This window comes from Saimiri boliviensis, chromosome 10, assembly GCF_048565385.1.
Source record: "Saimiri boliviensis isolate mSaiBol1 chromosome 10, mSaiBol1.pri, whole genome shotgun sequence".
Classification (NCBI taxonomy): domain Eukaryota; kingdom Metazoa; phylum Chordata; class Mammalia; order Primates; family Cebidae; genus Saimiri; species Saimiri boliviensis.
Window position 1 is genome coordinate 80,230,710 of NC_133458.1, and position 26,935 is coordinate 80,257,644.

At 36.9% G+C, this 26,935-nt stretch overlaps 1 protein-coding gene across 10 annotated transcripts in view; it reads right to left on the reverse strand.

Annotated features, from left to right (window-relative positions):
- ETV1 (ETS variant transcription factor 1) overlaps window positions 1–26,935 on the reverse strand; it is a 100,364-nt gene that overhangs the window by 24,340 nt on the left and 49,089 nt on the right. For all 10 annotated transcript variants that reach the window (XM_074379532.1, XM_074379535.1, XM_039472869.2 and 7 more), the window contains 3 exons: window positions 22,572–22,701; window positions 18,824–19,012; window positions 13,974–14,221 (listed from right to left, as the gene is read on the reverse strand). In XM_074379532.1, coding sequence (XP_074235633.1) covers window positions 13,974–14,221; window positions 18,824–19,012; window positions 22,572–22,701 — 567 coding nt within the window. The remainder of the gene's footprint in view (window positions 1–13,973; window positions 14,222–18,823; window positions 19,013–22,571; window positions 22,702–26,935) is intronic.

Sequence of the window (26,935 nt, forward strand, 5' to 3'; positions counted from 1 at the left end):
TGCACACAGAAATATTTTTTAAAATGTTACCTTCTTCTCTGTCTTTTGATTTGCATTTTCAAGCTATGCTGGGAAACATAATATTGATTTGGGAAGCTTTACCAAAGGTTTGATCACAAATCGCAGTTCTGAATTTGCACATTTAAAATTGCTAGGCACTCTCTGATTTGCATATTTGCTGCCTCTAGGGCAGAATGGAGGTTCTCCTTTAGGATAGAGTTTGCTTAAAATTTCAAGGAGCTACATCAGGCCAGGGCAAAAAAAAAAGATTTGCTGCAATTATCTGAGATATCTGTACAAAGGTCGCTGAAATTGCTCTTCTATCAAATAGCAAATCCGAAATTATTACATATTGTAAATGCTAAATAAGGGAGAAAAACAAACAAGTCTCTTCCATTTGATGCTTCTGCTTAAATTCCTGTAGCAATAATGAGTGTATAACTTAATTAAGCATTCAAATCTCTTAGAGTAAATGAGAAATCTCAGTAAAATATAAATGTTTGATGTTGTATTTTAATGTGGGTTTGCTTTCCTGTAAGTATATAGTGCAAAGTTGGATTGCCTATACGTTTTACTAACTTCCTGTGGATATAATACTGCAAAGTCAAGTCCACATAAACTTGTCTATTGTATATGGATGATTTCTAAAACTTGGCACATTAAATATTCAGAGCCAAAATGTATATGTGAACACATATCTGAAATTATCATATGCTCAGTAAAAAATGTGTATCAGTGCATACCTAGGAGTTTCAACTAGTTTTCAACTAGTTGTCAAATAGATAATGTCTACTATCTAAAAAATACTAAGTTGTGTTAAGAACTAAAGTCACCATCTCATTCAAGAAAGATGAGCATAGTGGCACATCTTGCCAATATTTTATGTCTTTTAAACTTAGTACTTTACTAGATTTTTTTGTTTGCTTACTTCTCCTCATTTCTTGGTAGGCTCACAGTTTATGTTTAAAATCCAAAGGTTCTCAAGGGTGCATCAGTAATCTGAGTTTTATGCAGATGTGTTTAAATAGAAACATATCACCTCTATGCCATACTTTTAGCCTGCTTTTCCAATTGTCAGATGTCAAATTGAGTGTAGTCAACTGAGAAAACTTATTTTATAAAGTTTCCTAGAATGGATGATAATGGAAATAACATTTTTTTTTGCCTCTTTTACCATACATGACCACTCTATTGTAGAACAAATCTAAAAGTAATTATCTCCCAAACTAAGGACCTTTATATCTGAATTCATGTGATAATGACAGCAAAACAAAAAGTCAAGTTTTATAAGACCTATTTGCTATTCATCAGGAAGCTCAATGTGAATATAACATCTTAGTTACTGAACTTGTTGTGAATGTAACGACTTAGTGAATTTCACATGAATGTACCATCTTAGTTACTGACCCTCATGTGAAGAAGGCAGCAAAGCTGGAGAAATCCTGACAAGGGAGTGATGAATTTAGTTTTACCTCACTCACACTTAGATCTTTCTCTTTCGGGTTTCCAGTAAACTGTGAATATAAATAATGTAAAATCTGCAGAGACATTTATTTCACATGGCTCAGATGTACTGAATCTACTGTTGATAGACTGATACACGGGGAGAACTACGTTAGCTTTTAGATGGTTTTAATATGCTTGTAGTAGCATTTGCAAAATCTTAAAAAAAATAGAGAGAGAGAAAACTAGGGGCCGGACACGGTAGCTCACGGCTGTAATCCACGCACGTTGGGAGGCTGAGGTGGGCAGATCACCTGAGGTCAGGGATTCAAGACCAGCCTGGCCAAAATGGTGAAAGCCCATCTCTATCTACTAAAAATAAAAAATTTAGCTGGACATGGTGGTGTGCACCTGTAATCCCAGCTACTCTGGAGGCTGAGGCAGGAGAATCACCCGAACCCAGGACACAGAGGTTGCAGTGAGCCAAGATCACACCACTGCACTCCAGCCTGGGTGAAAGAGTGAGACTCCATCTCCAAAAAAAAAAGGGTAGGCTGGGCACAGTAGCGCATGCCTGTGATCCCAGCACTTTGGGAAGCTGAGGCAGGAGGATTCATTGGGCCTAGAAGTTCAAGACCATCCTGGGCAATATGTTGAAACCCCACCTCTAACAAAAATATCCAAAAAGTTAGCTGGGTGTGGTGGCATGCACCTGTAGTCCCAGCTACTCAGGAGGCTGAGGAGAGAGGATGGTTTGAGCATGGGAGACAGAAGTTGTAGTGAGCCCAGATCATACCACTGCACTCCAACCTAGACAACACAGCAAGACCTTGTCTCAAAAAAAAAAGAAAAAAAAAGAAAAGAAAAGTGAAGAAAAGTAAATAAAGAAAAAGTAAAATAAGTAAATAATGCAATTATCATAGTTATCTGAACTTAAGTGCTTTAGAAAATTTAAGTCTACATGGTAAAAAATAACAGTATAAAATTTTATCTACACAATTATAAACTTCTCTTTAAGCACCTGGGGATGTTTTTGGACAGTACCCACACAAACAACGACCAGATCCAAAACACATTAGATTATATATCTACTAGGCTTACACTATTACAAATTTTACAAGCCTGTGATAGTCTTATAAGCTAAAATTTTAAAATAAAGCAGAAGTGATAGAAAACATAGGCACGATTTTAACTTTGAGTATCTCTTTCTTTCTCTCTCTCTCTTTTTTTTTTTTTTTTTGAAACGGAGTTTCACTCTTGTTGCCTAAGCTGGAGTACAATGGTGCAACCTCAGCTCACTGAAACCTCTGCCTCCTGGGTTCAAGCGATTCTCCTGCCTCAGCTCCCTAGTAGCTGAGATTGGGATTACAGGTATGTGCCACCACGCTCGGCTAATTTTGTATTTTTAGTAGAGACGGGGTTTCACCATGTTGGTCAGGCTGGTTTTGAACTCTTGACCTCAGGTGATCTGCCCGCCTCTGCCTCCCAAAGTTCTGGGACTACAGGTGTGAGTCATACGCCTAGCTAACTTTGAGTTTTTACTTCATACTACCATACTCTGACAATCAACAGAGGTTTAAAAGAAAAAATGATACAGGATGCCATCAGCTGCCAAAATGGGCCACACAAAATTCTGAAGTGATAGTGTTTTAATGTGGAACTTCAATGCTAAATTTCTCCATTGCTGGAATCTACATGATTTGAAAAAACATACCATGAACAGCTCTGTCCTCTTGTTTCCGTCTCTTTTTGGATCACCACAATATTCAGATAACTTTTTCTATTTGCTTTGAATATGAATAATACTAATAATAAGTTCAGCATGACTGCTTCCCTATATCAGAAGCAGTGTAACAGTATAGTATCTGCTAGATTAGCACAATGTGATTGCTTTAAGAGTATCAGCTCTCTTATTTTATCTTATCCTCTAGCCCCAAATATTGTACTTTTAATTATTAGAAATTAATCATGTCGTCTTAATAAAGGATTAGCCATCTTTGAAGATGTAGTCAAAATAAAATCATGTCAATGGAAATCCTGTATTATTGCCTGCACCCCTACTACGTGCTAAAAACTGTATCAGTAACTTTATGAATGTAACTATATTTAATCCTTACAAAAACACTAAGAGATGGGAGTTATTTGCCCTATTATAAATGAGGAAGCCGAAGGCATAAGGGGTTACAAAACATGCTCAATATGACACAAATTGTAAATGGATGTCAGGCTCAGGATTTAGTATAATATTTCCAGTGTCATACTAAATGACTGGTTTTATTTTTTAATACTAAGAAAAACAGATGAAACAGTGAACCGTAGAGACCCACACATTAAAAAAAAAAAAAAAAATTACCGGAATATAGAGTTCAGAAACACTTTTAAAGAGAATAGTTAAATGAATCATAATAACACACACTTGTTTTTCTTTTGGTTTTGTTTTTTGATATTTTTCATATTTATCTCTGAATTACTCTCTTGTAAAATTTTTCAGACTGTCAGACTGTCAGAAACAACTAAATGTAAACCATCCATACACACACACACACACACATACACACACACACACACACTCGATAAAAACAATAATGTCTATTTAATCTGATAAGAATTCCTTGAAAATTTTTTTAAGTTATTCAGGTCCTAGTTAAAAATGTTTTATGAAATAAAACTCTTTTCCTCAAGCCTATTAGTTAACTCACTTACGTATAGAAATCATTTAACTGTAAAAATTCCCCAACTATATTCGAAACCTAAAAGCATATACTTACTTAAACACTTTAAAAAAATGTTTTATGTTCCCTTCTTTTGTTCACATTCATGAAACAAACAAAAAGACACACACACACACACACACACACACACACAAACACACACACAGACAGAGAGAGAGAGAGAGAGAGAGAGAGAGAGAGAGAAAGAGAGAGAGAGAGAGAGATACCCAAACATGTACCTTTAAATTGTCTCATTTAATTTCAAATCTCAGTTCCACTTACAGAAACAGTTGTATGTTCATTTTACCCACTTGAAATAAGTAGTCCTGGGCCTAAATGTCCTGCTTGTTTTATTAAAAAAGAAACTAAAAGTCTCACAGTATAAAAAGCACTCCACCCTCTTCTAATTGCCTTTTTCCAAGCTAGGACAACTCATAAGCAGATTATCCATCCCTTCCCCCTTTCCTGCCTGTAAAATCCAAGTTAGACAAACACTGTGGGGCTGAAATGACATATTTGAATGGAATTCAGACCCACCAGTTCCTGTTTATGTTTCTGATTTGAGAATGTTGTCTTCTCATTCACTATACATTAGGAATACTGCAAGGCCATAAATAGTGTCAGGTTACTTGCAAGCAGGACCAATGAGCATTAATCATTACTTCAGTCAACTGGCAAAAGCAGCAGCTGATGGAACACTACACCCTTCAGCTCTGTATAAATGGACATTCCAGAGAGAGTGAGTGAGAGTGTGTGTGTGTGTGTGTGTGTGTGTTCGTGTGTATGTGTGTGTTTCCTTTCTGTCTCCATTTTATGAATGAAACTCCAGGCTCTATAGCATCCATTCATGTAAGAGAAATGCCTACGGGCTCTGCCCCTAGGGATCAATCAGTCATGGGTAAAACTGATATGATTGGTTTAAGACAGCCTTCAGCCTTCCATTACTGACTTAAAATGCAGTCCCTGTCCATTTGACCTGTGTTAATGCAAAAAGAGTAAATCCAGACTGTACTCTCAATTCTCAAATCAAATCACTAGCCAATGCCACTTACTGTAACTGTGGATTTAGAGCATATTTAAGTATTTCTTAGAAAAACTGATATAGTAGGTCAGAGTACTGGTTTGGGAGATTTGCAATTTTAACTACAAAAGGAATGAGGAAAACTCATATCAGAAATGCTAAGCATTAAAAAGCAAAGTCAAGTTGAGAGGCCAATCTATGACCTCTATTATAATAACAAAATCAATTAGGAAGACATCACTGTCACTTTTCATAATTGAAGCACCTAAAAATCAGAGATTAAGTGATCTACTAGTCCACAAATCACTGGCTGAGTAAAAGAAAATTATCTTTGGATGTTGAGAAAGAGATAGGATGCTAACATTTTCTGAAAGTTCAATAGCTCATTGGTTAAAGTTCCCAAGCGATCCTATCCTTGAATTTCTTTCAGCAATCGTTTCAGAGTTAGGGGAGAAAAAAGAAGCCGCCATATTTCAGGAGAAAATGTAGCCGTCAGCAAATGATGTTTTGGAATGGAATAAGGCTACAGTTTGGCCTTTGGAAGTGTTACATATCAAGTACAAAAGGCCAGAGTTCATGGAATCATAATCATTGCTGCACCGGATATTACTAAGATGGCAATATTTTAAAATATCCAGAGTTTTTAGGGGGAGGAAGCAATATGTGAGTAATTATGGAAATACTTTATGAAGAGTCAGTCCTATCCTGAATAGTGTTAAATATGGAATGGGTTTTATCAGGCATTTGTAATTTGGTCTTTGACTCCAAAGGGAAAAAATGACTTTTTTTCTTTCAGTGACCTGAAGCTAAGTGAGAAAAAAGCTGCAGTAAACAATCCCTGTGTATATCTCTAAACCACTGATCAACAGATGCTTACCATGCCTACAGAAAAGGAAGATAAACATAAAAATTGCCCAGTCTTTGGTTTTAAACCTGTGAAGGATTATTATGGGCTTATGATAAATATTTAACCTCCAATTTTTAATATCTGGCAAACAGATAAATTTAAATAAATTTATGGCTGTATGTTAGAGCTCAAAACTAAAATACTTAACATAGGCAGGTGGAAGATGAACCCACCATTCAGAAAAAAATATGGGACAGAGGAAAATCACTAAATAGTGGACATATACTGAATTATTAATTTTTTGCTAACTTTTTTTTCCGGGGATTTAAAAATACTCAGTATTTTCTAAGGAATTACTCTTTAAGGTGGTTCAAAAATATGTAAATAAAAATGACAACATGAAGATGAATATTTTTAAATGTAATATTTCAAATTTAATTTTTTAAAAATACATTGCCTAACTTTCATTATTCAATATATTTAAAATCTGGTGACTGCAATACATGAAAAACAACTCTATAATTATTAGGGGCTGGATATAAAATGAATAATAGGTTGATTTGAGTAGAACATGCACTATCTATATTGAAATAATTTGTTTAGGTGTTCAGAGTTCTAGATATTGTGGTTTTTATAATTCTAGGCCTTCTCCTATAACTATATAAGAGGGAGATGGGCCTCGAGACAGTGTGGCTGCTGAGAGGAGAAGACTTCATTGGTAAGAACTTGGTAGGTGACTCTTTCATACTTTCAAAGGGAGTAGGAACAGAAAAATACTATCCTACTTCCTTTCCTCCTTAGCTGCCTAATTAGAATTCCAGCAATAATACAGTTTTTAAAAAAATAACTAAGAAAAAATAATTTCTTCAATGTCAAAATACTGCATTGTAAGTGAGAGTTGAATGTTCAAACAGTGGTGGGATGTGCCTGTAATCTCAACCACTGGTGAGTCTGAGGAGAGAACTGCTTGAGGCCAGGAGTTAGCAACTTACCTGGGCAAGACAGCAAGATCCCATCTCTTTAAAAAAAAAAATCCAGCCAAAACAAAACAAGACACACACACATAGAATGCTTAAGAGGGAAAAATTAGCCGGGCGCGGTGGCTCACAAGGTCAAGAGATCGAGACCATCCTGGTCAACATGGTGAAACCCCGTCTCTACTAAAAATACAAAAAAACTAGCTGGGTATGGTGGCTCATGCCTGTAATCCCACCTACTCAGGAGGCTGAGGCAGGAGAATTGCCTGAACCCAGGGGGTGGAGGTTGCGGTGAGCCGAGATCGCGCCATTGCACTCCAGCCTGGGTAACAAGAGCGAAACTCTGTCTCAAAACAAACAAACAAACAAAAAAACAAAAAAAAAAAAAAGAGGAAGAAATTATTGATCATGGGCTTTCCATTTTGGAAATAATGAAGCCTGCTAGTTTATGGCAAGGCTTGGGATGTTCAAAGTAAACATCAGTTAGCTTTATTTCTACTCTCTGTGTTCCACCTGACTTAATTAGTATCTTTCAATAGCTTCCTTTTGTAATCACTGCATTCTTTGTGTTTCCTGGATATTTCTGGTTGTTCATGTTTGCCCCAATTGTTCAGAAAGGATGAAAGAAAAATGTATCGGAAAATATATGAGACTGGTTTCCCTAGAATACGTATCTCCTCTTGTAAGTAAATAATAATACATTGTTTTTTAAGGTAAAATATCCTGATGACACAATTTCGGAGGTATGGCTAGATGAGTAGTAGCAATAAATGCAATAGTAACAGTTTGGAAATAAACAACTGGGACATTTTAGCTGCCTGAATGTTGTTATTTTTTTCTTAAGTTTTGTGCAAGTTTAGTCAGTTGATCAAGGCTCTGACACCTCATCTCGAAACCCATAAAACACTACTCATTTAAAATATTTTTATACAGATGCAGAAAATAACCATGTTGTTCTTGTTTCATTACCCAATGATTTAATCCTGTAACTTTCACTTTGAAACCATATTATAAACTCAGCAAGCGGAAGCCCAAGCAATGCTAACTACTACAGGCAGCATTAGGAATTACTTCACTGCTTTTCCTTACTATTTGATTAGGATGAGTATCCACCAACACAGCAAAACATCCAATAACATTTACAACATAAAAACATTCCTCTCTTGCCACTTCAGAAACCCAGGAGTATTGAGATTTCTTCATTAAAGTGCCAGCTTGGGCCTAAGTGAATACCAGATAGATCTGTCAGCTCTGACAGATGAAAGTTAAACATACTCCAGTTTTAACATATTTAACATGAGGTAAATATTTTTTCAGTATTTATTTCATCATTTTTCTGCCTACACATAATTTTTCAATGTGCTAAGGACAGGTAATCGTTCTCTAAATTTACAGGCTTTCCTACTGGCTTTTGTCAAAGCCCTAAGGGTAATAAAGAAGTATATGAGCAGCTTGGGAGGGTTTGCTGGGTGAACAACGGAAGGATTTAAAATGAATGGGTCAGGGACGGTGGCTCTCGCCTGTAATCCTAGCAGTCTGGAGGCTGAGGCAGGCGGTTCACCTGAGGTTGGGAGTTTGAAACAAGCCTGACCAACAGGGAGAAACCTCATCTCTACTAAAAATACAAAATTAGCTGGGCGTGGTGGCACATGCCTATAATCCCAGCTACTCAGGAGGCTGAGCCAGGAGAATCACTTGAACCGGGGAGGCAGAGGTTGTGGTAAGCTGAGATCGTGCCATTGTACTCCAGTCTGGGGAACAAGAGCGAAACTCCACCTCAAAAAAATTAAAAAAAAAAATTAAGAATGGAACAAGTGCCATATTCCTCAAACACAGCTTTCTTTACATCTGTTTTAGATCCTGCAGTCCCTCATAAGCTTGCTTGTGAAAAATGGACTCAGCTGACAGTGGTCTGAAAACCACCGCTCAAGGCGACGTGTAAGCCATTGAGCCATCAAGGGCACTAAGAAAGAAAGAGTGAGATCCAATGAGAAGACTTAAACTCTAAGTTCATGCGATCAAAGAATGTATAGCTTGGAAGAGCCATTAATTAGCCACTTTTTCTTCTCACCACTTTTCAACCTTTTTCCAAAGAGCTATTGCAAAAGATCACTTCTTTGATAATCTCATTTCCTAACAATGCTTGTGGCTTATTTTTTTTTAAAAGAAAGTAGAATGCATCTTCATCATTTATATCATTGGGTTGCTATATCTTTCTACTTCACCACGGTGAACACCTAACATTTAGAGTAAAAAGTGGGCATTATTTAATGTGAAATGTGCTCCTCCCAAATTAAGGAAAGCATACCTCACATCTTCAACCAGATGCTCTTATTACCCCGGATCATACAAAAACACTCAGTATTTCCTTTTAATCTGAACAACTATGTAGAAAGACAAACCATGAACTCTGCACTAAACTGAGAATTAGAAAATCCAAATTTTAGTTTTGGCTGCTTCACAATATATCTGTGTAACCGATAGTAAGTTACTTCATTTGGATGAACCTCGGATATTTATTTGTAAAATTTGGGTGTGGAGCAGAAGTTTGAAGTAGGTGAACTTCAAGACCTTTCATGAATAAAGGGATTCAGAATTCTATGAAACATGTATTTGTGTCAACTTTCCAATTGAAAACAGCGCGAACAACATTCGCCACCAAAGTGTTAGGTGCCTCCAAACTGAAAAAAGGCCTCATCAGTATCAGCAGGAGTGGCTTTAAGAAACACAATTTAAAACTGCAAAAGTATTTTCTTTGGCAAGCACATAATGTTGACTTCTCACCCCTATCCTCTACTTTTATTTCCTACTCTCCCTAAGCTCAAAATACGCAGGATTATCCTTCATTTTCTTATTTTAGCTGTCTTCCTCTTGCCTTTGAAAGTTCTTCTTTCCCTCTCTTCATTCCCTACTCTGATGAAGTTCTTCTACCACTCGGCCAAGAAACACCCTTTAAACGAATTAGGATAACAGAATACGCCTCAAGGGCTAAAAACACCTTATTAATATATATTACCTCTCCAACAAACTCCTGGGTTAAGATTTTTTTTTTTTTTTTATTGAGACGGAGTTTCGCTCTTGTTACCCAGGCCTGGGTTAAGATTTTTAAATACACTTCAATGTGCAAAGGAATAAAATACTAATGGTAGGATTGCAAGCACTGTGGAAGATGGACATGAATCCCACTAACTAGGGGACATTATTCCCTCCTCTAAGGCAGTCCTAGATACAAACCAATAGAAAGTCATTTATGCTTACAGCATATGAGACTATAGCATCCTTTACCTGTTTTCACTTACAGGACTGATGTAGTGAACTTGGACACTTCCCTTCTTCAACTATAAAGGGGTTGATCTTTAAAACAATACTTATTCTATTTGACCAGGAAAGCAGCACATAAGCATTGTTAAAACATGAAGTATTAATACTTCACAGATTTTTAAAAAATCACCTATAATATCACCACTTACATATAGCCAAGGTATTTCTGTACTGGCTCTCAATCTACATGAGTTATGCTTTACACACTTTTAAAAACTCAGTAGTCTCATGTCATTAAATATTTTTCAAAATCTGACTTCTGGTGGCTGTATAATATTTCATTTACAGGTACCCATAACTTGCTTTACCATTCACCTATTATATATTTATAATATTTGTTTCTCTGTCTCTCTCAAATATTCACCGCGTCTCTCTTACTATTTCTTAGAATACATTCCTGAGAGTGAAATACCCCCATCAACACATGTGAACCTTGTGTGCTGAGGTTTTCTAAAGTCAAAGTTTAGTTTCACATGCCCACTATCCCTCTAAAAAAATCTGTAAGACATCAAAAAATAAAATAAAATGAACAACAAAAAAAAGCAAAATACCAACCAACCAACACATTCAGCTCTAATAAAATATATTGCTATAAACACCTAAAATGTCTGTCTCACTGGGCATTCCAGATTTGCAAAACCTCACGTATTTGCAAAAATGTGGTCATGAAAGTGGGAAAATGCTCTTGACTCTAAGAAAAAAGGACACTGCAGAAGGGAATGTCCATGACACACTCCAAATGAAGCACTCGGTGTATATTTAACACTTTTTATGTGGGCATTTAGACATAAGGGCGTGAAAAAAAAATGTTGGATTTAGAAAAAAATAGCCAACCAACAACAACAACAAAAAATGTACTGTTTTGTGCAGCACAATAGGCTAGAGAAAAAGAGAAGGAAAGGGACAAGAAGACATGGATTAGATTGGATCTTTTAGAACCTGATATCATGATACAATCATAATCACGCTGTAGTCCTTCATCAAATTGGCCCTAAATTTCTAGTTCTTGTTTCTTCACTGTCTTCTGATCAAAAGTCTTTCCTCTTCTCCTGAAAAAAGTTTCTACTCTACCAACATAGTATTTTGCATTTTTTATCTTAAATATTCGGCAGTTGAGATTGCATTCCTGTAATTATAATTATAACTAATAGACCTTCCATTTCCCATGTCATAATTAATGTCAGGCTTTATTAGAGCACAGTCATGCTACCTTTTCCCTTACAAAGCTTCTTTTATTTACACAACATTGATGGTGTATAGAATTAAGCAATAAATAGTTCTAAAGGCCTTCTTTAAGAATAGCCTTTGGATCATAGAGGCCGAGTTAACTGACTTAGAAAATGCTTTTTACAGCAGGGTGTAGAGGCTCATGCCTGTAATCCCCGTACTTTGGGAGGCAGACGTGGGCTGATCACCTGAGGTCAGGAGTTCGAGACCGGCCTGGCCAACATGGTGAAACCCTGTCTCTACTAAAAATACAAAAATCAGCTGAGCAGGGTGGCGTGCACCTGTAATCTCAGTTACTCGGTAGGCTGAGGCAAGAGAATCACTTGGACCTGAGAGGCGGAGGTTGCAGTTAGCTGAGAATGTACCACTGCACTACAGCCTGGGAGTGTTTATCTGTTTGTTTTGAGATAGAGGGAGACTCAAAACAAACAAACAAAAACCATTTTTAGAGCACAAAAAGAAGCTTTTTTAGTGCTATGATTATTTGAGCTAATTTGTGGATTTCCATGTAAGGTTTCTTGAAATCATGATGAATTTAAAAAACTGTAACAAATCAAATAATCAATTAACAGGATTTGAAATTTACGGAGAGAAAGGTATACCATTCATAGTAGAGCCCACTGTATTACAGGGTTGTTAATTACAGACACCAATGGACAGATACAAAACGTTCTAAACTGAAACCACAATGAGAATTTCAAGATGGTCTCCAAATTATATAAGCTCCTGTGGCAAAAATTCAAATAAAGACCCTTATACAATCTCTTAAAATTTCTTAAATCATAAATCAACTAAGCAAACTGAGAAATAAGGTGTCTGCTCCTCATCTTTGCAACTATCCCACAACAAACTCATAGCTATGTCAAATTTAGTAGTTGAGGAAATCTCCAAATTTAGTCTGGAAGAGTATGGTATGGAGAGAGCCAGTACCCAGTCTTCAGATCCTAGCCCACCCTACTTTTTGTCTCTCTTCCTATCCTTGATCGGAATATCGTGCCATACTGTGAGAGGCTCAAACATCAAGATCCATCCTCATGCCCTCACAAACAGCTGCCCTTTAGCCACCCTTGAACCTCGGGCTATCTATAGGAGCAATGTGGTCTGCCTTCAGAAAACAGGGCCTGGGGTGAACTTGCTCAGGTCCTGGAAGTAGACTTAAGGCCAGTTGGGCAGAGAATTCATAGATCTTGGGGAGCTGGCACACTTTCCAGAAGTTGAGGCATGCCTCAAGGTGGCCAATTTCCTTAGTCCTTTGAACCTACTGGCCAGTGTAGAAGGGTACACAAAGGATGACCAGAGGGAGACTTCTAAGTCATAAGGCTCTCTTTTGCAAAGCCTTAAGGGAAGTTCATTATGAAGCAGGTAATCTTATATGCAAATTGGTAACTGAAGACGTGGAGATAGTTTTTACTCCAGTAGACTGATAGAAAAACTCACAGAGGAAGCAATAGTCCCTTCATAAAGAATGCCCAAACTTTATATCCAGGCAAAAGGAAATGATACTGTTCTCAAATATTTCCACATCCACAACCAACTATTGACCACAGATACAATAATGCTAATGATATTTTACTGCCTCGGGAGGCTGACACAGGAGAATCACTGCCTGCCTCAGTGATAATAAGGTACATGGTAACCTTATAAGGTACATGGTAATCTTATAAACATTAGCTTTTATTTCACAGATTTTTTTTTTTCAAAATACCTGAGACGTGTTAAAAACAGACGTCCTGATTTAGCAGATTATAGAAGGAAAAACTCAACAGAGTTAAGTAATTCTTCTAAAATCTCAAGGTTCAAATACTGGCAAAGTTGGTGATATTATTTGGAAAAGATTTCAAACCCTCTCTCCTTTCAGGAAACCCCTCTCTCCCCCTTGACATGCTGCTCTGTACTACTTTCTAGCTCACAGAGACAAAGCTAAGCTCTACAAATAATCTGTGTTATTCCTTATTCCCATATTAATATATAAGAATTCTTACTTACAAACACTTAGAATCTTTGCCACTAATAATTTTTTTAATGTTATAAGCAATATATGACCCATGTCAGAAGAACATTACTTTTGGTAAACATCGTTATTAAGTAGCACTGCAGTTGCAAAACAGAAAAATTTTTAAAAAGTACTGAATTAAGAAAAAAAACGGCAATGTCCCTCTTGAGCTGAGAGTGTGCATAATTCTGTACAGTGTAGTTTTCTTTAAACTGGTTTTGTTTCCAGACACTATCTCAACCATCACGTCATGTCAAAATGACTTAAAGTCCAACTCTTTACACGTAGATGAAGTTTCAATGAAGGGACAAAATCTGAAAGATCTCATTAAAACAATGGTCAAGAGCTACCCAGTCTGCCATCAACACTAACCAATGTGACAAGGGAGGTGAAAAGGTGCCTTGAACGTAATTTGAGCAGAGCACAGGCCTACCTGAGTCATATGCAAAATCTCTGGGTTCCTGTTTAATCATCAGAGGAGGGGGAAAGCTTTGGCTGGCCGCACTGCCAACCATGGTGCTGTGTTCATACACTGGGTCGTGGTACTCCTGCTTAAAGCCTTGTGGTGGGAAGGGGATGTTTGGCTCAGACATCTGGCGTTGGTACATAGGACGTCCTTCCCTCGGCATTGTCGGCAAAGGAGGAAAGGAATTACAGGGTTCAGAAAGCTGGCGGCGAAATCTAGGGAGTAAAAGAGTGTGTTTCAGATGAAATGGTATCATGGAACATTCTTTAAAATACGAATACGGTGTTTCATGTCTTAGTGAATGAACATGATACCAGCTGACGTGAAGTGGAAGTCTTTAACAAACGTTACATTTTTCTTTCCCAGATTAGTGGCTCTATGCTTTTTAATCATATGACTTGTATTCCCCTTCTAATCAGTCTCTTGCAGCACTGTTGTACTATATGAATTAAAGATGGACTTTGAGTACAGATTGGAGAGCAATGAACAACTCTGAGGATCACACACACACCCCTTAATGGCTAAAATGCCCAGATCTAAATCAGTTGGATTACTTACGATTTCCACACAAAAAGGGCCTTAAGTGATAATATACGAGGCAAAAAAAGGTAGGGGGGAACAGAGTCTGATCTCAAACTGCATCTTCTATCTTTTAAATCTGTTACCAAACTAACCAATAAACAAACAAACAAAAAAGCAAACAAAAATCTACTTATTGGTTTTCCTTCCATTACCATCCATTGCTGAGGAAGCAAGAGAGGAATTACTCTTTTCTCAAATCAGCAGGACTTTTAACTCCTCAACAATGTCCACATTAACATTGTAAGAAACAAAACTGGGAGCCGGGCGCGGTGGCTCAAGCCTGTAATCCCAGCACTTTGGGAGGCCGAGGCGGATGGATCACGAGGTCGAAAGATCGAGACCATCCTGGTCAACATGGTGAAACCCCGTCTCTACTAAAAATACAAAAAACTAGCTGGGCGTGGTGGTGCGTGCCTGTAATCCCAGCTACTCAGGAGGCTGCGGCAGGAGAATTGCCTGAGCCCAGGAGGCGGAGGTTGCGGTGAGCCGAGATCGCGCCATTGCACTCCAGCCTGGGTAACAAGAGCGAAACTCCGTCTCAAAAAAAAAAAAAAAAAAGAAACAAAACTGGGTATTATAAGGACTCAAAACCAACCTGGTTTTAAAAATTTACCTCTTTACTGTCAAACAGCAATGCAGACCATATTGGCTTCCAATAGATTCAAATACAGTATCAGGTTGATCAAAACAAGCATAAATATACAACTGATCTCCAAAGGTGAAAATAACAGAGAGTGTTGTATAGATTTGGGGCAAGTTCCACTGTTAGGACATGAGGAAGTTCTGAGGCCTTGGTAGAAGGCTAGGATTACGTCCTATACCTTCTTTGTTCTTGGTTCTACTTTATAACGATTGGCTTATCACATAATCGTTTTGTTCTGTGTCCCTCATCCATAATATCATTGACCCACCACAAAGATGTGGATTAATTAAAGATTTAAAAGTGCTCTAAAAATGCCCCAGGAGTGCTTAAAAATAACCTATAAAACATTTCTGTGAGCAAATATAAGCCTATTAACGCCCCCCCCCACTAAAAGCATTCCTGAGACTTTAATTTGGAAAGTTAGCATTTAATTTCGGTAATGTTAAATGAAAATAAGGTAAAAGCTAAAGAATGGCAAAGCGATTGCTTTAGCATTTCTAAGAACACTCCATCCTGTGATTTAACTCTAGGCTCACTGGTGGTGAGGGAAAGCACTGAAATTCCACCTACACCTGCAGAAAATAAACTTAGAAACTCAGATATTGCAAAGCAGTTAGGCTGAATGGCACTGCATTCATTTCCCTTCTCTTGCTTATTTCATTAGCCAAAAAAAGAAACAGGAATTATCATTAAGAACTGTCAAGGAGTGAATCAGAAAATTGTAACTTGAAGTTAAAATAAGAAACTGGCTCACTTGTGAAGCCTTAAAAGGAAGTTAATAATACTTGTAACTGAAAGCTTTGTAAGGAATCAAGCTATTTGTTTTTACGAGTCAACCTGATCCCAGTTGAAAGTTGCTGGGGAACATATATGGATCAAACACACATGCTTCCCGAAAAGTTGCAAGGTTTTGGTGCAATTCTTAGGAGTCACTGACCAATGGTGAAGAGAAAGTGATTCAAGAAACTTCTGCAAAGGAGTTAACAGATAAGGAGAACATGCTGATGAACTCCTCAGTAAAGAAAAAACGGGGCGTAAGTGGTGGAAACTCTGAGAAAGAGACAGGACTCCTGCACAGCGGGTTCAGGAAAAGGTGCCAAAGGGCTGGCCCGAGGAGCAGAGTGAGGCTGAGGAAAGGAAGCAGGGTGCAGGCCAGTTGGCCGTCAAGCATTCCCAGAGTGAAGTGGGGTGCCTGGCTGGAGGGGGTGTTCTGGGAAAAGGATCTGTTCCCAGAGCAAATTTGCCATTTATAACTGAGGGACTGTCATTTGTTGGCCAGAGCCCTCTAAGAAATCCTCCTCAGAAACATACGGCTTTAGAGATTTTCCTGGGACTGGCCAGCTGGTACTGTCCTCAAGACTCAGTCAGGGGTCAGTGGGAAAAGACCCCGAGCTTCCCTCTTGGAGTTCCGGGCCGGCTGTTCTCAGTCTCAAATATTTGACTTCAAGTAGAGAAACTAAAATGGATTTGGCTAAAGCATTTCAAGTTAGGTCACCTAAAACCAGGCACATTGCTTATTCAGCAATCACCTTCCCTAAGAAATAACTGCTTTGCACCAAAAGCGAATTATACAATCTATAATTCTGGCACTGAGCAGAAGAGGGAGATTCAATTATCAAGAACTCCAAGAAGTCGCCAGTAGTGGAGAAAATAAAACTTTGTTTGTTCATACTTTCCTTCCCTTTTAGCTCTGCACAATGTGCATCTGTTTAATGGCCCACCCTGCAATAAGAATTCTTTCATCTGTATTTACAAAACTGTTTACACAGATGCACATACCATTGCCCTCTGACAAAGTCTCAGGGCTACGGGGTGAGAAGAAAAAGATAATAGGAAGCATTTAATAACTATCCCACAAGAGGACTTAGTGATGAAAACAAGAGTGGAAAAGATAAGGCTTTGTATCACATTGTAAAGAATGCTTTCATCTTATGCCCTTTATTGCAAAATGAGTTTCTGAATTAGAGATTGAGTCCCATGAAAAAAACTATAAAAAGCAGATTTGAGTGCTCCCTTATATTCAGAAAGTTGCCAGTGGCACATCTTCTGCTTTCCTCTGCTGATCTAGAAGATTCCTTTGGCTGAGCTATTTTTACAATGGTGTCTCAGAGACAGTTTGCATTGACCTATTGTTAAATTACAGGAAAATTTTGAGCCATTTCTTAAACACAGTCACTATTAAGAGTCAAATTACCTAACTTCACCGTCAAAATATATGTTAAAAACAAAAGATAAAAATGCAAAACTCATCACTTTCTAATTATTTTGTATTTCTTTACCAATTATGCACCTGAGCTTACTTCTGTCTCCCATGTCCTTATGATAGAAATACTATACTACGCTGAGCTACTGCTCTTTCCAACTCGGCATTCAGGTTTGTCACAGTGATGGCTCATAGTGGGTCATGAAAGCAATATGTACATCACATACCCAGCAAAAGCTACAGATAGGGGTGTTTCGTTTTTCTCCCATGCAGGCCATTAAACATTTACCAGCACACCACTGCACACAGAAGCCCAAGCAGAAGAGATAAAGAAGAGATGCTGGCCAGGCACGGTGGCTCAACCCTGTAATCCCAGCACTTTGGGAGGCCGAGGTGGGTGGATCACGAGGTCAAGAGATCAAGACCATCCTGGCCAACATGGTGAAAGCCTGTCTCTACTAAAAATACAAAAATTAGCTGGGCGTGGTGGCGTGTGCCTGCAGTCTCAGCTACTCGAAAGGCTGAGGCAGGAGAATTGCTTGAACCCGGAAGGCAGAGGTTGCAGTGAGCCGAGATTGTACCACTGCACTCCAGCCTGGCTCCTGGTGACAGAGTGAGACTCTGTCTCAAAAAAAAAAAAAAAAAGGAGAGATGCTGTATATAAGAAACCTGGATTTTAAGCTATACTTTAAGTTTCTCAGAACCTCTAAATGTTTTATTTAATATTTTATTTAAATATCAATTTCTTAATCTCTAGGAGTCAATAATTACCCAACACAGTATTATCCCTAGATCTAAGCTGTGTTTCTTGCCTTGCTTCTTTTTAAGTAATACTAATTCTGTCCTATCTCTTTAATTGCATATTCTCAGTGTCCAGAGTCAAGTCTCTACTGACATTAAATATTCATCACTTGGAAAGGATGGTAAACAGTTTTAATCAAATAAGTTCTATTCTGCAAAACTATGTATAGCTGAACCATTCAATATAAGGTAAAAAACCTAATTCCATAAGCTACCTACTAAAATTAGTCTCCTAACTTTACAGAACAAGTACACACATATGCTCATAAAAATGGGATGATCTGATTTAAAGTTTAAGTGAAGCAATTTAATTCAAGCAAAGCGAAAGGGAAACGTTCAAATGTCAGTAGATTAATTTTCCATTTTAGCAACCAATTTAAATGTTTATAAAAGGAATGTTTATAAATGACTTTCTCCACAAATCGTAAGTATACATAGAGTGAGCTCTTTCTAAAAATAGCTGCTTGCACAGATGTGTAAAATTAATAGGCTCACCTTAAATCTGCTCTAGGTCTTCAGAACTATTGATAGAAATTTCTTCCAAGAACGCAAAAACCAGTTTCTAGAAAACTGGTATCTGCAGGTTACCTGTGGTCCATGGGGTAGCTGCTATCTGGTATGGACTGCGACGGAGGGAGGTGAGCTGGGAAGGCCCGGTCAGGTTTCGGCGTATGAGTTGAGTTTGGAGATGCATGATGCAGTGGAGACACTGGCGTGCTGGATGGTGTAGGGGGATTGGAGGGCCTCATTCCCACTTGTGGCTTCTGATCATAGGCACTACCCAGGGGACAAAAGAAAAGAGAACATTTCTTTCTTTGGAGCAATATTTTTTTAAAAAAGGTTTATAATCCAAGGCCGGGCGCGGTGGCTCAAGCCTGTAATCCCAGCACTTTGGGAGGCCGAGGCGGGTGGATCACGAGGTCGAGAGATCGAGACCATCCTGGTCAACATGGTGAAACCCCATCTCTACTAAAAATACAAAAAACTAGCTGGGCATGGTGGCGTGTGCCTGTAATCCCAGCTACTTAGGAGGCTGAGGCAGGAGAATTGCCTGAACCCAGGAGGCGGAGGTTGCGGTGAGCCGAGATCGTGCCATTGCACTCCAGCCTGGGTAACGAGAGCAAAAACTCCGTCTCAAAAAAAAAAAAAAAAAAAAAAAGTTTCTAATCCAAAGGAAGAAACGATATTTTAGACTGAAGTCAAATGGACATGAAAATTTTGTTGTTGGCTGTTTTATTTTTTTTTTAATTCCAGAACAGATAAACTTCAAAACTACAACACCCTTAAACAGAAAATGGGATAATTAATGCAAAACCTTTTAACAGAACAAATATAAAATGGGTATTTTCAATGCATATACAAACAACTTAGTATAAGGAAAATTACTGTCCAAAAAAGCAGTGGTATTTTTTTCTATCTGTTCCTGATATACCTATATGATAAAGTTTGATAGATGTTTCCTAAATCATTAAATAGTTTTGATATTATAGTCCTTTTATATTATGTAAGATTTTAAAACAAGAACTAGCATCAGCTTAATAAGGTAGAGGCTTGCTTTTATTTGTGGTGGGATTTTGAGAAGGCAATGCTTTTACTTTATTTTCATACTATTATATTAAATAAATGATTCTTGGCATTAACTTCCTCACATGGGATAATGAAGATTAATGAGGTAAATTAAAATGTCTCTGATATATTTAAACTTTCTTGGAGAATGACTACAAAATAATGTTATTAGGAATAAAATCCTATTATGGTCTAACTTCTGAACACTCACAATTACCAAAGAATACAATGAGTAAGCCTGATTTCATATTATGAATTTAAACTGCTTTCCTATGTGTCGCGTTCAGGAATGTGATTTAACTAATTTTTGTCATCTATAAAATATTTTACTGAAAATAAATTTTCTTAAATTTTTTAACAACAGGACATTTCTAAGTTAGAATGCTGTATTTCATTTTAAAATAAAAAGCATTTGCTGGGCGCAGTGGCTCATGCCCGTGATCCCAGCACTTTGGGAGGCTGAGTTGGCAGGATCGCTTAAGTACAGGAGTTTAAGACCAGCCTGAGCAACAATGGTGAAACCCCCATCTCTACTAAAAATATAAAAAATTAGATGGGTGTGGTAGTGCACGTCTGTAGGCCCAGATATTGAGGAGACTGAGGTACAAGGATCTTGTGAACCTGGGAGGCAAAGGCTGCAGTGAGCCAAGATCGTACCACTGCACTCCAGCCTGGATGACAGAGTGAGACCCTGTCACCAAAAAATAAATAAATAAAATAAAAAGCAAGGATCAGTATACTTTTTTAAAGAAAGAAATGTTTCTTTCTGAATTAAATTATGAAATAATTTATTCTGTGGTTCCATCAATGCAACAGAATTATATCCAGCTGCAAAAATATTTTACAAGTAGTAAAGGAATACATGCTGCACGAGGCTGCTTTTCTTTAAAGCAAAGTCAACAGCGTTCATATAATAAAGTTCATGTTTGGTTTCACCTATGTTCTTCACCAGCATTTCTGGATAAAACCTCACTTCTTTCACGAAATGGTTCACCTAACTCATTCTCATGAATGAAGAAAAAAATGATACTATTCCCCCATGAAATGCTGTACTCAATAACATTTTCTGTATAGAGATGGAAGTACCAGAATTTATTACATATACTGTATAACACTGTGGGGATTATTCATCCCCCAAAAGAAACTCAAAATATTCAGGTAATTCCTTTATTGTTTATTTATGGATGTCAGATATGGCATATAAAACAGTGATGATTTCACAGTCACAATTCTGATTAATGCTGAAATGCAATGACAATTCCATATCTAACCGTCACTGACTACAAATTCTTTCATATGTTAAATAAGAATGCTGTGGATACACAGTACTTGTAAGGAGAAAATGTAAAAAAGACACTAAAATAGAACTCAGATCAATCAATACTGTCTTATCTGAACTCAATAGGCTCTATAACAGTTAGCTTCTACAAGAGACTTTTTTTTTTTTTTTTGGAGACAGAGTCTTTCTCTGTTGCCAGGCACCTGGCTGGAGTGCAGTGGCGCAATCTTGGCTCACTGCAACCTCCACCTCCCGGGTTCAAGACATTCTCCTGCCTCAGCCTCCCAAGCAGCTGGGACTACAGGCGTGTGACCCCCCGCCCAGCTAATTTTTGTATTTTTTAGTAGAGACAGGTTTCACCATGTTGGCCAGGATGGTCTCGATCTCCTGACCTCATGATCTGCCCACCTTGGCATCCCAAAATGCTGGGATTACAGACATGAGTCACCGCACTTGGCCAAGAGACTTTTTAAAATAAAACTTTGCAGTTTCAATTGAGCTAGTTATTAATTTCAGGCTCTGGTGAGCCTCTTAGAAAAGCAAATATAAAAGACAAGTTTGCAAGAACAAATGGTAACAAAATAGCTGAGCATTGGTCAGCTGCCATGATAGTACAAGTCTAAGTTTCTAGAATCTTATATATCTTAGACATAAACAGTGTATGCAATAAATATCTGAGGAAATATTTAATAGAAGACCCCTTTCGATCATAATGTACTATGAATCTGAAGTGATGTAACTTATAAAACATACAAATATTTGGAATCATTTGTGTACGTTTCCAAACTAACTCCTTTTAAGAACTAAGTTTCTACCGTAATTGAGAGTGATAATAGTCAATAGAGACAGCCAACCTTTTCTTTATGCAATTAAAGGCCAATATGAAAAGTAGCAGCATGCAATTTACTTTTAAGGGTTTTTAATGAACATATATGTTATTAAATTTTCCAACAAATGAACAACGTACTTTTACTGCACCACCCTTTATTATCATCAGAAGAACAACCAGCTTTTTAATAGATAATAGCCTCTGCTAAGCCTTATAAAATTCCAGTTTTATTGCAATTGTCCATGAACTCATCTTATAGATCATCTGCAAAGCCTGACAGATAACTAATGTACTGCTTAGACCTGCCAAATGTTTCATTTTTTTCTACAAACACTCTATCTAAAGTGTATAATGCATTCATTCTAATGGGAACTTTCAAAAGCTGCTTGTGCCAAATAAGACCCCTTTTTCAAACCCAAGATGCATCACTATAGTAGAAAAGTAACTAATGATCTGGATGAAAATTATTGCTTTAAAATGAATCCAAAGTGTGTGACTGGATGGTAAATTGTTCTTTAGAATTCTGCTAAATGCATTGCCTAATTAGCTTGTTCCATATTAAAGGTGCAACTCACAAAATATGACTTGAGATTTCATATTATTCTGGACTTTTTGTTTCAGTAAGAATGACTCTCCTATATACATAGCCCTAGTGGCTTTACCTGACATTGTACAGGCACTTTTCTCCATAGCTGAATTTAAAGGGCTGTTCTTGACTGCAGGCAGAGCCGATTTCCGAACATGGACTGTGGGGTTCTTTCTTGATTTTCAATGGTAGGCCGTGAAAAGCCACTAGAAAAAAGAAAACAATACCCACAAAAATTAAACGCTATTGTGAATTACGGAGATTAATGTGTTCTACTTCTTTTGTTAAAAAGGTCATTCGCATTTCATATTAACATACATATGTAAGAAAAATCACATTTGATGAATTTCAATAGCAGAAGATTCCAAAGAATTTTCATATACTCCTTTTTTGCATTTATTGTAGAACAAAATGCATGCTTGAATTTTCTCTCATAACTGAAGTGAATCACTTGTCATTTTCTTAACTGATATTAACAATGCTAGAAGCTCAGTTTCAAGGAAGTTCATTTTGAAAACATCAGAACAGTTTCCAATGACTAAAACAGAAAGATTACAACTGATTAGTCAAGATTCAACTAAAGACCAAAATATAACTTTAAGCATTATTGAAAAGAAAATATATGAACTGTATCAATAATAACAGTTTAATGAAATGACAACTAGACTGTAACAAAGAAAATCCAGGAACAGGTCCAGGAGAAACTGGTATCATTTTGGGTAAAAACTCAGCATCTTTGAGGCCAGTTTTCGTCTATTAAATAGAGATTAAGTATCAGCCTATCTAGTTACCAGAACTGTGAAGATTAAATCTGAGAAATATGTAAATGTTGTTTGTCACATGTAATCCACCATAAAACAATTATTCTACATCAAATGATGTTTTCACCTTTTTACAGTGACTTAATGCATGGTAATGCTTATATGCATTTATGTTTAATAATATACAAAGCAACATCACAAAACAGGAAAACTAGAAAAATATTTATATGGGGAAGGAATCACAGCTTTAAATCCAATAATTAAAAAAACATTGTATATGCTGGGCGCGGTGGCTCACACCTATAATCCCAACACTTTGGGAGGCTGAGGCAAGTGGATCACCTAAGGGCAGAAGTTCAAGACGCTGTCCCTACAAAAATACAAAAATTAGCCAGGTATGATGTCGGGCGCTTATATTCCCAGCTACTTGGGAGGCTGAGGCAGGAGAATTGATTGAACCCAGGAGGCAGATGTTGCAGTGAGCCGAGATTATGCCATTGCACTCCAGCCTGAGCAACAGAATGAGATTCTGTCTCTGGGGAAAAAAAAAAAAAAAAAAAAAAAAAAAAACCTATATATTTTTTATTCTTCCATACAAAACTGAAAATAAATGCCTATTAGAAATCCAATTAGAATAACTAAATTTTTGGAATAAATGGAAAATTGGGTTAAAAAAGGAAGAAGTACTTATAAGAATAGGTTTTGTAATTTATAAACAATAACCATAGGTATGACTAGTCCAGGGATAACCATAACAGAGGCACATGTTCTAGAGATGTATTCTAACTCTTATACAAACTGAAATTAAAACACAGTATGTTAAATCTGCAAGGAAGATATGACAAGGAATTTTGTTGTTTATGATGTCATTTGTCATTCAATCTTAATTATGTCATTACAGTATTATAAATTTGCATTAGCTTGAATGTTACATATAATTTTTTATATAAAAATTTGATATCACAAATTCTATAAAAAAAGAAAAAATACAATTCAAGATGACATTTAGAATTCTATTAAAAAAAGAAAAAAATTGATATCAGAAACTGCCAAGCTTCAGTAAAACAAATGTTATTTGTTTTATATGTACATAATTTTGATACAGGTATTCGGTGGCACTCAAGAGTCCTCTGAAATATCCTAGAAAACCAATTTGCCAAATTGGCGAATTTTACTTAAGTCATCTAAGAAACTTAATACATAATAATAAAATAATTACCCTGGGCATTCTATTTCAAAGTATATTTTAATGTAAAGTGTGTGTGTGTACACACATGGTTAATATACCTATTCAAAGTAAAGAAAAAAAGAAATAAAAACAAAAGAGAAATTTTGTATATCTCCATAGATCAGGAATACTCATGTGCATTAACTTTACCAAGTCAGAAAGCTCTAATTCTTCTCATTGAAAAGGCTTAAGAGCATCAAGAGTCAATTATAAGACGACTTGTTTGAATTCTGATTTGAACAAACAACTATAAAAAGACAACTCTAACAAATAACACATTTTAATATAGACTAGTATTAGATAATTTAATAAATCATTGTTAATTTTGTTGGATGTGATAATGGCACAGTAGTTGTATTTTAAAAAGTTTTAATGTTAGAGGTTCATAAAATATGTACAAATAAAATATCCAGAATTTTCTTTAAAATACTCTATAAAAATAATTATGTATGAGGAAAGTGATGAATAAGATTAGAAAAATGTTAATAAATGATAAAAGCCAAATGAAGGGCAGGAGGGAGTTAATATTATTCTCTTTACATTTGTCTATGTGTCCTAAATTTCCTGGACAAAATTTGTTAAATGTGAAAAGAAAATCCACGATTTTAAAGTAGTGCTCTAGGCCCAGCATTGGTGTCTCCCACCGGTAATCTCAGCTCTTTGGGAGGCCAATGAGGGCAGATCACTTGAGGCTGGGAGTTCCAGACCACCTAGCCAACATGGTGAAACCCCATCTTCACTAAAAATACAAGAATTAGCCAGGCCTGATGGTGTCCACCTATAATTCCAGCTACTCAGGAGGCTAGGGCACGAGAATCACTGGAATCCATGAGGCAGAGGTTGACGAGACTGCTCCACTGTACTCCAGCCTGGGTGACAGACCGAGACTCTTTCTCAAATAAATCAATCAATAAAGTGGTACTATTAAGAAAATTGTCGCCGGGCGTGGTGGCTCCCACCTGTAATTTCAGCACTCTGGGAGGCTGAGGTGGGCGGATTGCTTGAGACCGGGAGTTCAAGACCAGCCTGGCCAACATGGCAAAACCCTAGCCCTACTAAAAATGCAAAACTTAGCCAGGTGTGGTGGAGGGCACCTGTAATCCCAGCTCCTCAGGAGGCTAACAGGAGAACCGCTTGAACCCAGGAGGCAGAGGTTACAGCGAGCCTAGATTGTGCTATTATACTCCAGCCTGGGCTATAGAGCGGGACTCTGTCTCAAAAAAAGAGAAAGAAAATTGTCTCCCTGTGTATATCTGCATGTTGTGTGTGTGTGTACATGACGTCTTAGAATAACAAATACTAAATGACACACCTTTGTATACACTAACCATGCATTTCTTTTTTTTTAAAACAAATGGTTTTTAATTATTTATTACATCTTTGAACACATTTAGCAAAATGTGTATACCCAAGATTTTTTTTTGTTTTTTTTTTTAACTTTCATTTTAGGTTCAGGGGTACGTGTGCAGGTTTGTTATACAGGTAAACTCGTGTCGTAGAGGTTTGTTGTACCAATTATTTCATTAGCCAGATGCTACGCCTAGTACCTAGTAGTTATTTTCTTCTGGTCCTCTTCATCTTCCCACCCTCCATCCTCAAGTAGGACCCAGCGTCTGTTCTTCCCCTTTGTGTGTGTGTGTTTTCATCATCTAACTCCCACTTACAAGTAAGAACATGCAAAAACCCAAGTTTTAATACTAAAACTAAAGTGTCTTCTAGTTGTTGTAACATTTTAGCACTAAAACTTGGGATTTTGCATGTTCTTACTTGTAAGTGGGAGTTAGATGATCAGATGATTAAGTATCAGGTCTTACATTTTTATAAGGAAAAGCATAGCAACATAGAAGGAATTCAAATAACAAATCACATTATAACTGAGAGATTAGATCAAATATACATGACTGAAAATTGATAAGACCTCCATAGCTAATTCATATGCATGCAGTATGATATAAAATTTATCATCTTTATCAGCCATATTAGAGACTATAAAGTGTCAGCCATATTAGAGACTATACTGTTTAATATTACTATTTTAAGTCTTGAGTACAATGAATTAGGAACATATTTATAAACAGTACACAAAAAGCACTAACCATAAAAAAAAAAATCAACAAATTAGACTTCACTGAAATTAAGAACACATTCAAAAGACACTACTTAACAAAAAGTAAAGTCACAAGCTATGTTTCATGTAGAAAGATCCGACAAAGAACTCGTATCTAACAAAATAAGAATTGCAACATATAAATAAGACAAAATATATTTCCCATTTTAAAAATGGGCAAAAAGTCTTGAAACACACAGTCGGCTCATAAAAGAGGATATCCAGATGGCAAAACAAATGGGAACAACAACAAAATATATGAAAATGTATTTAAAATCTTTATTCTTCAGAAAACTGCAAAATAATCCACATGAGATTATCACTACATAGCTATAGCTATCTGA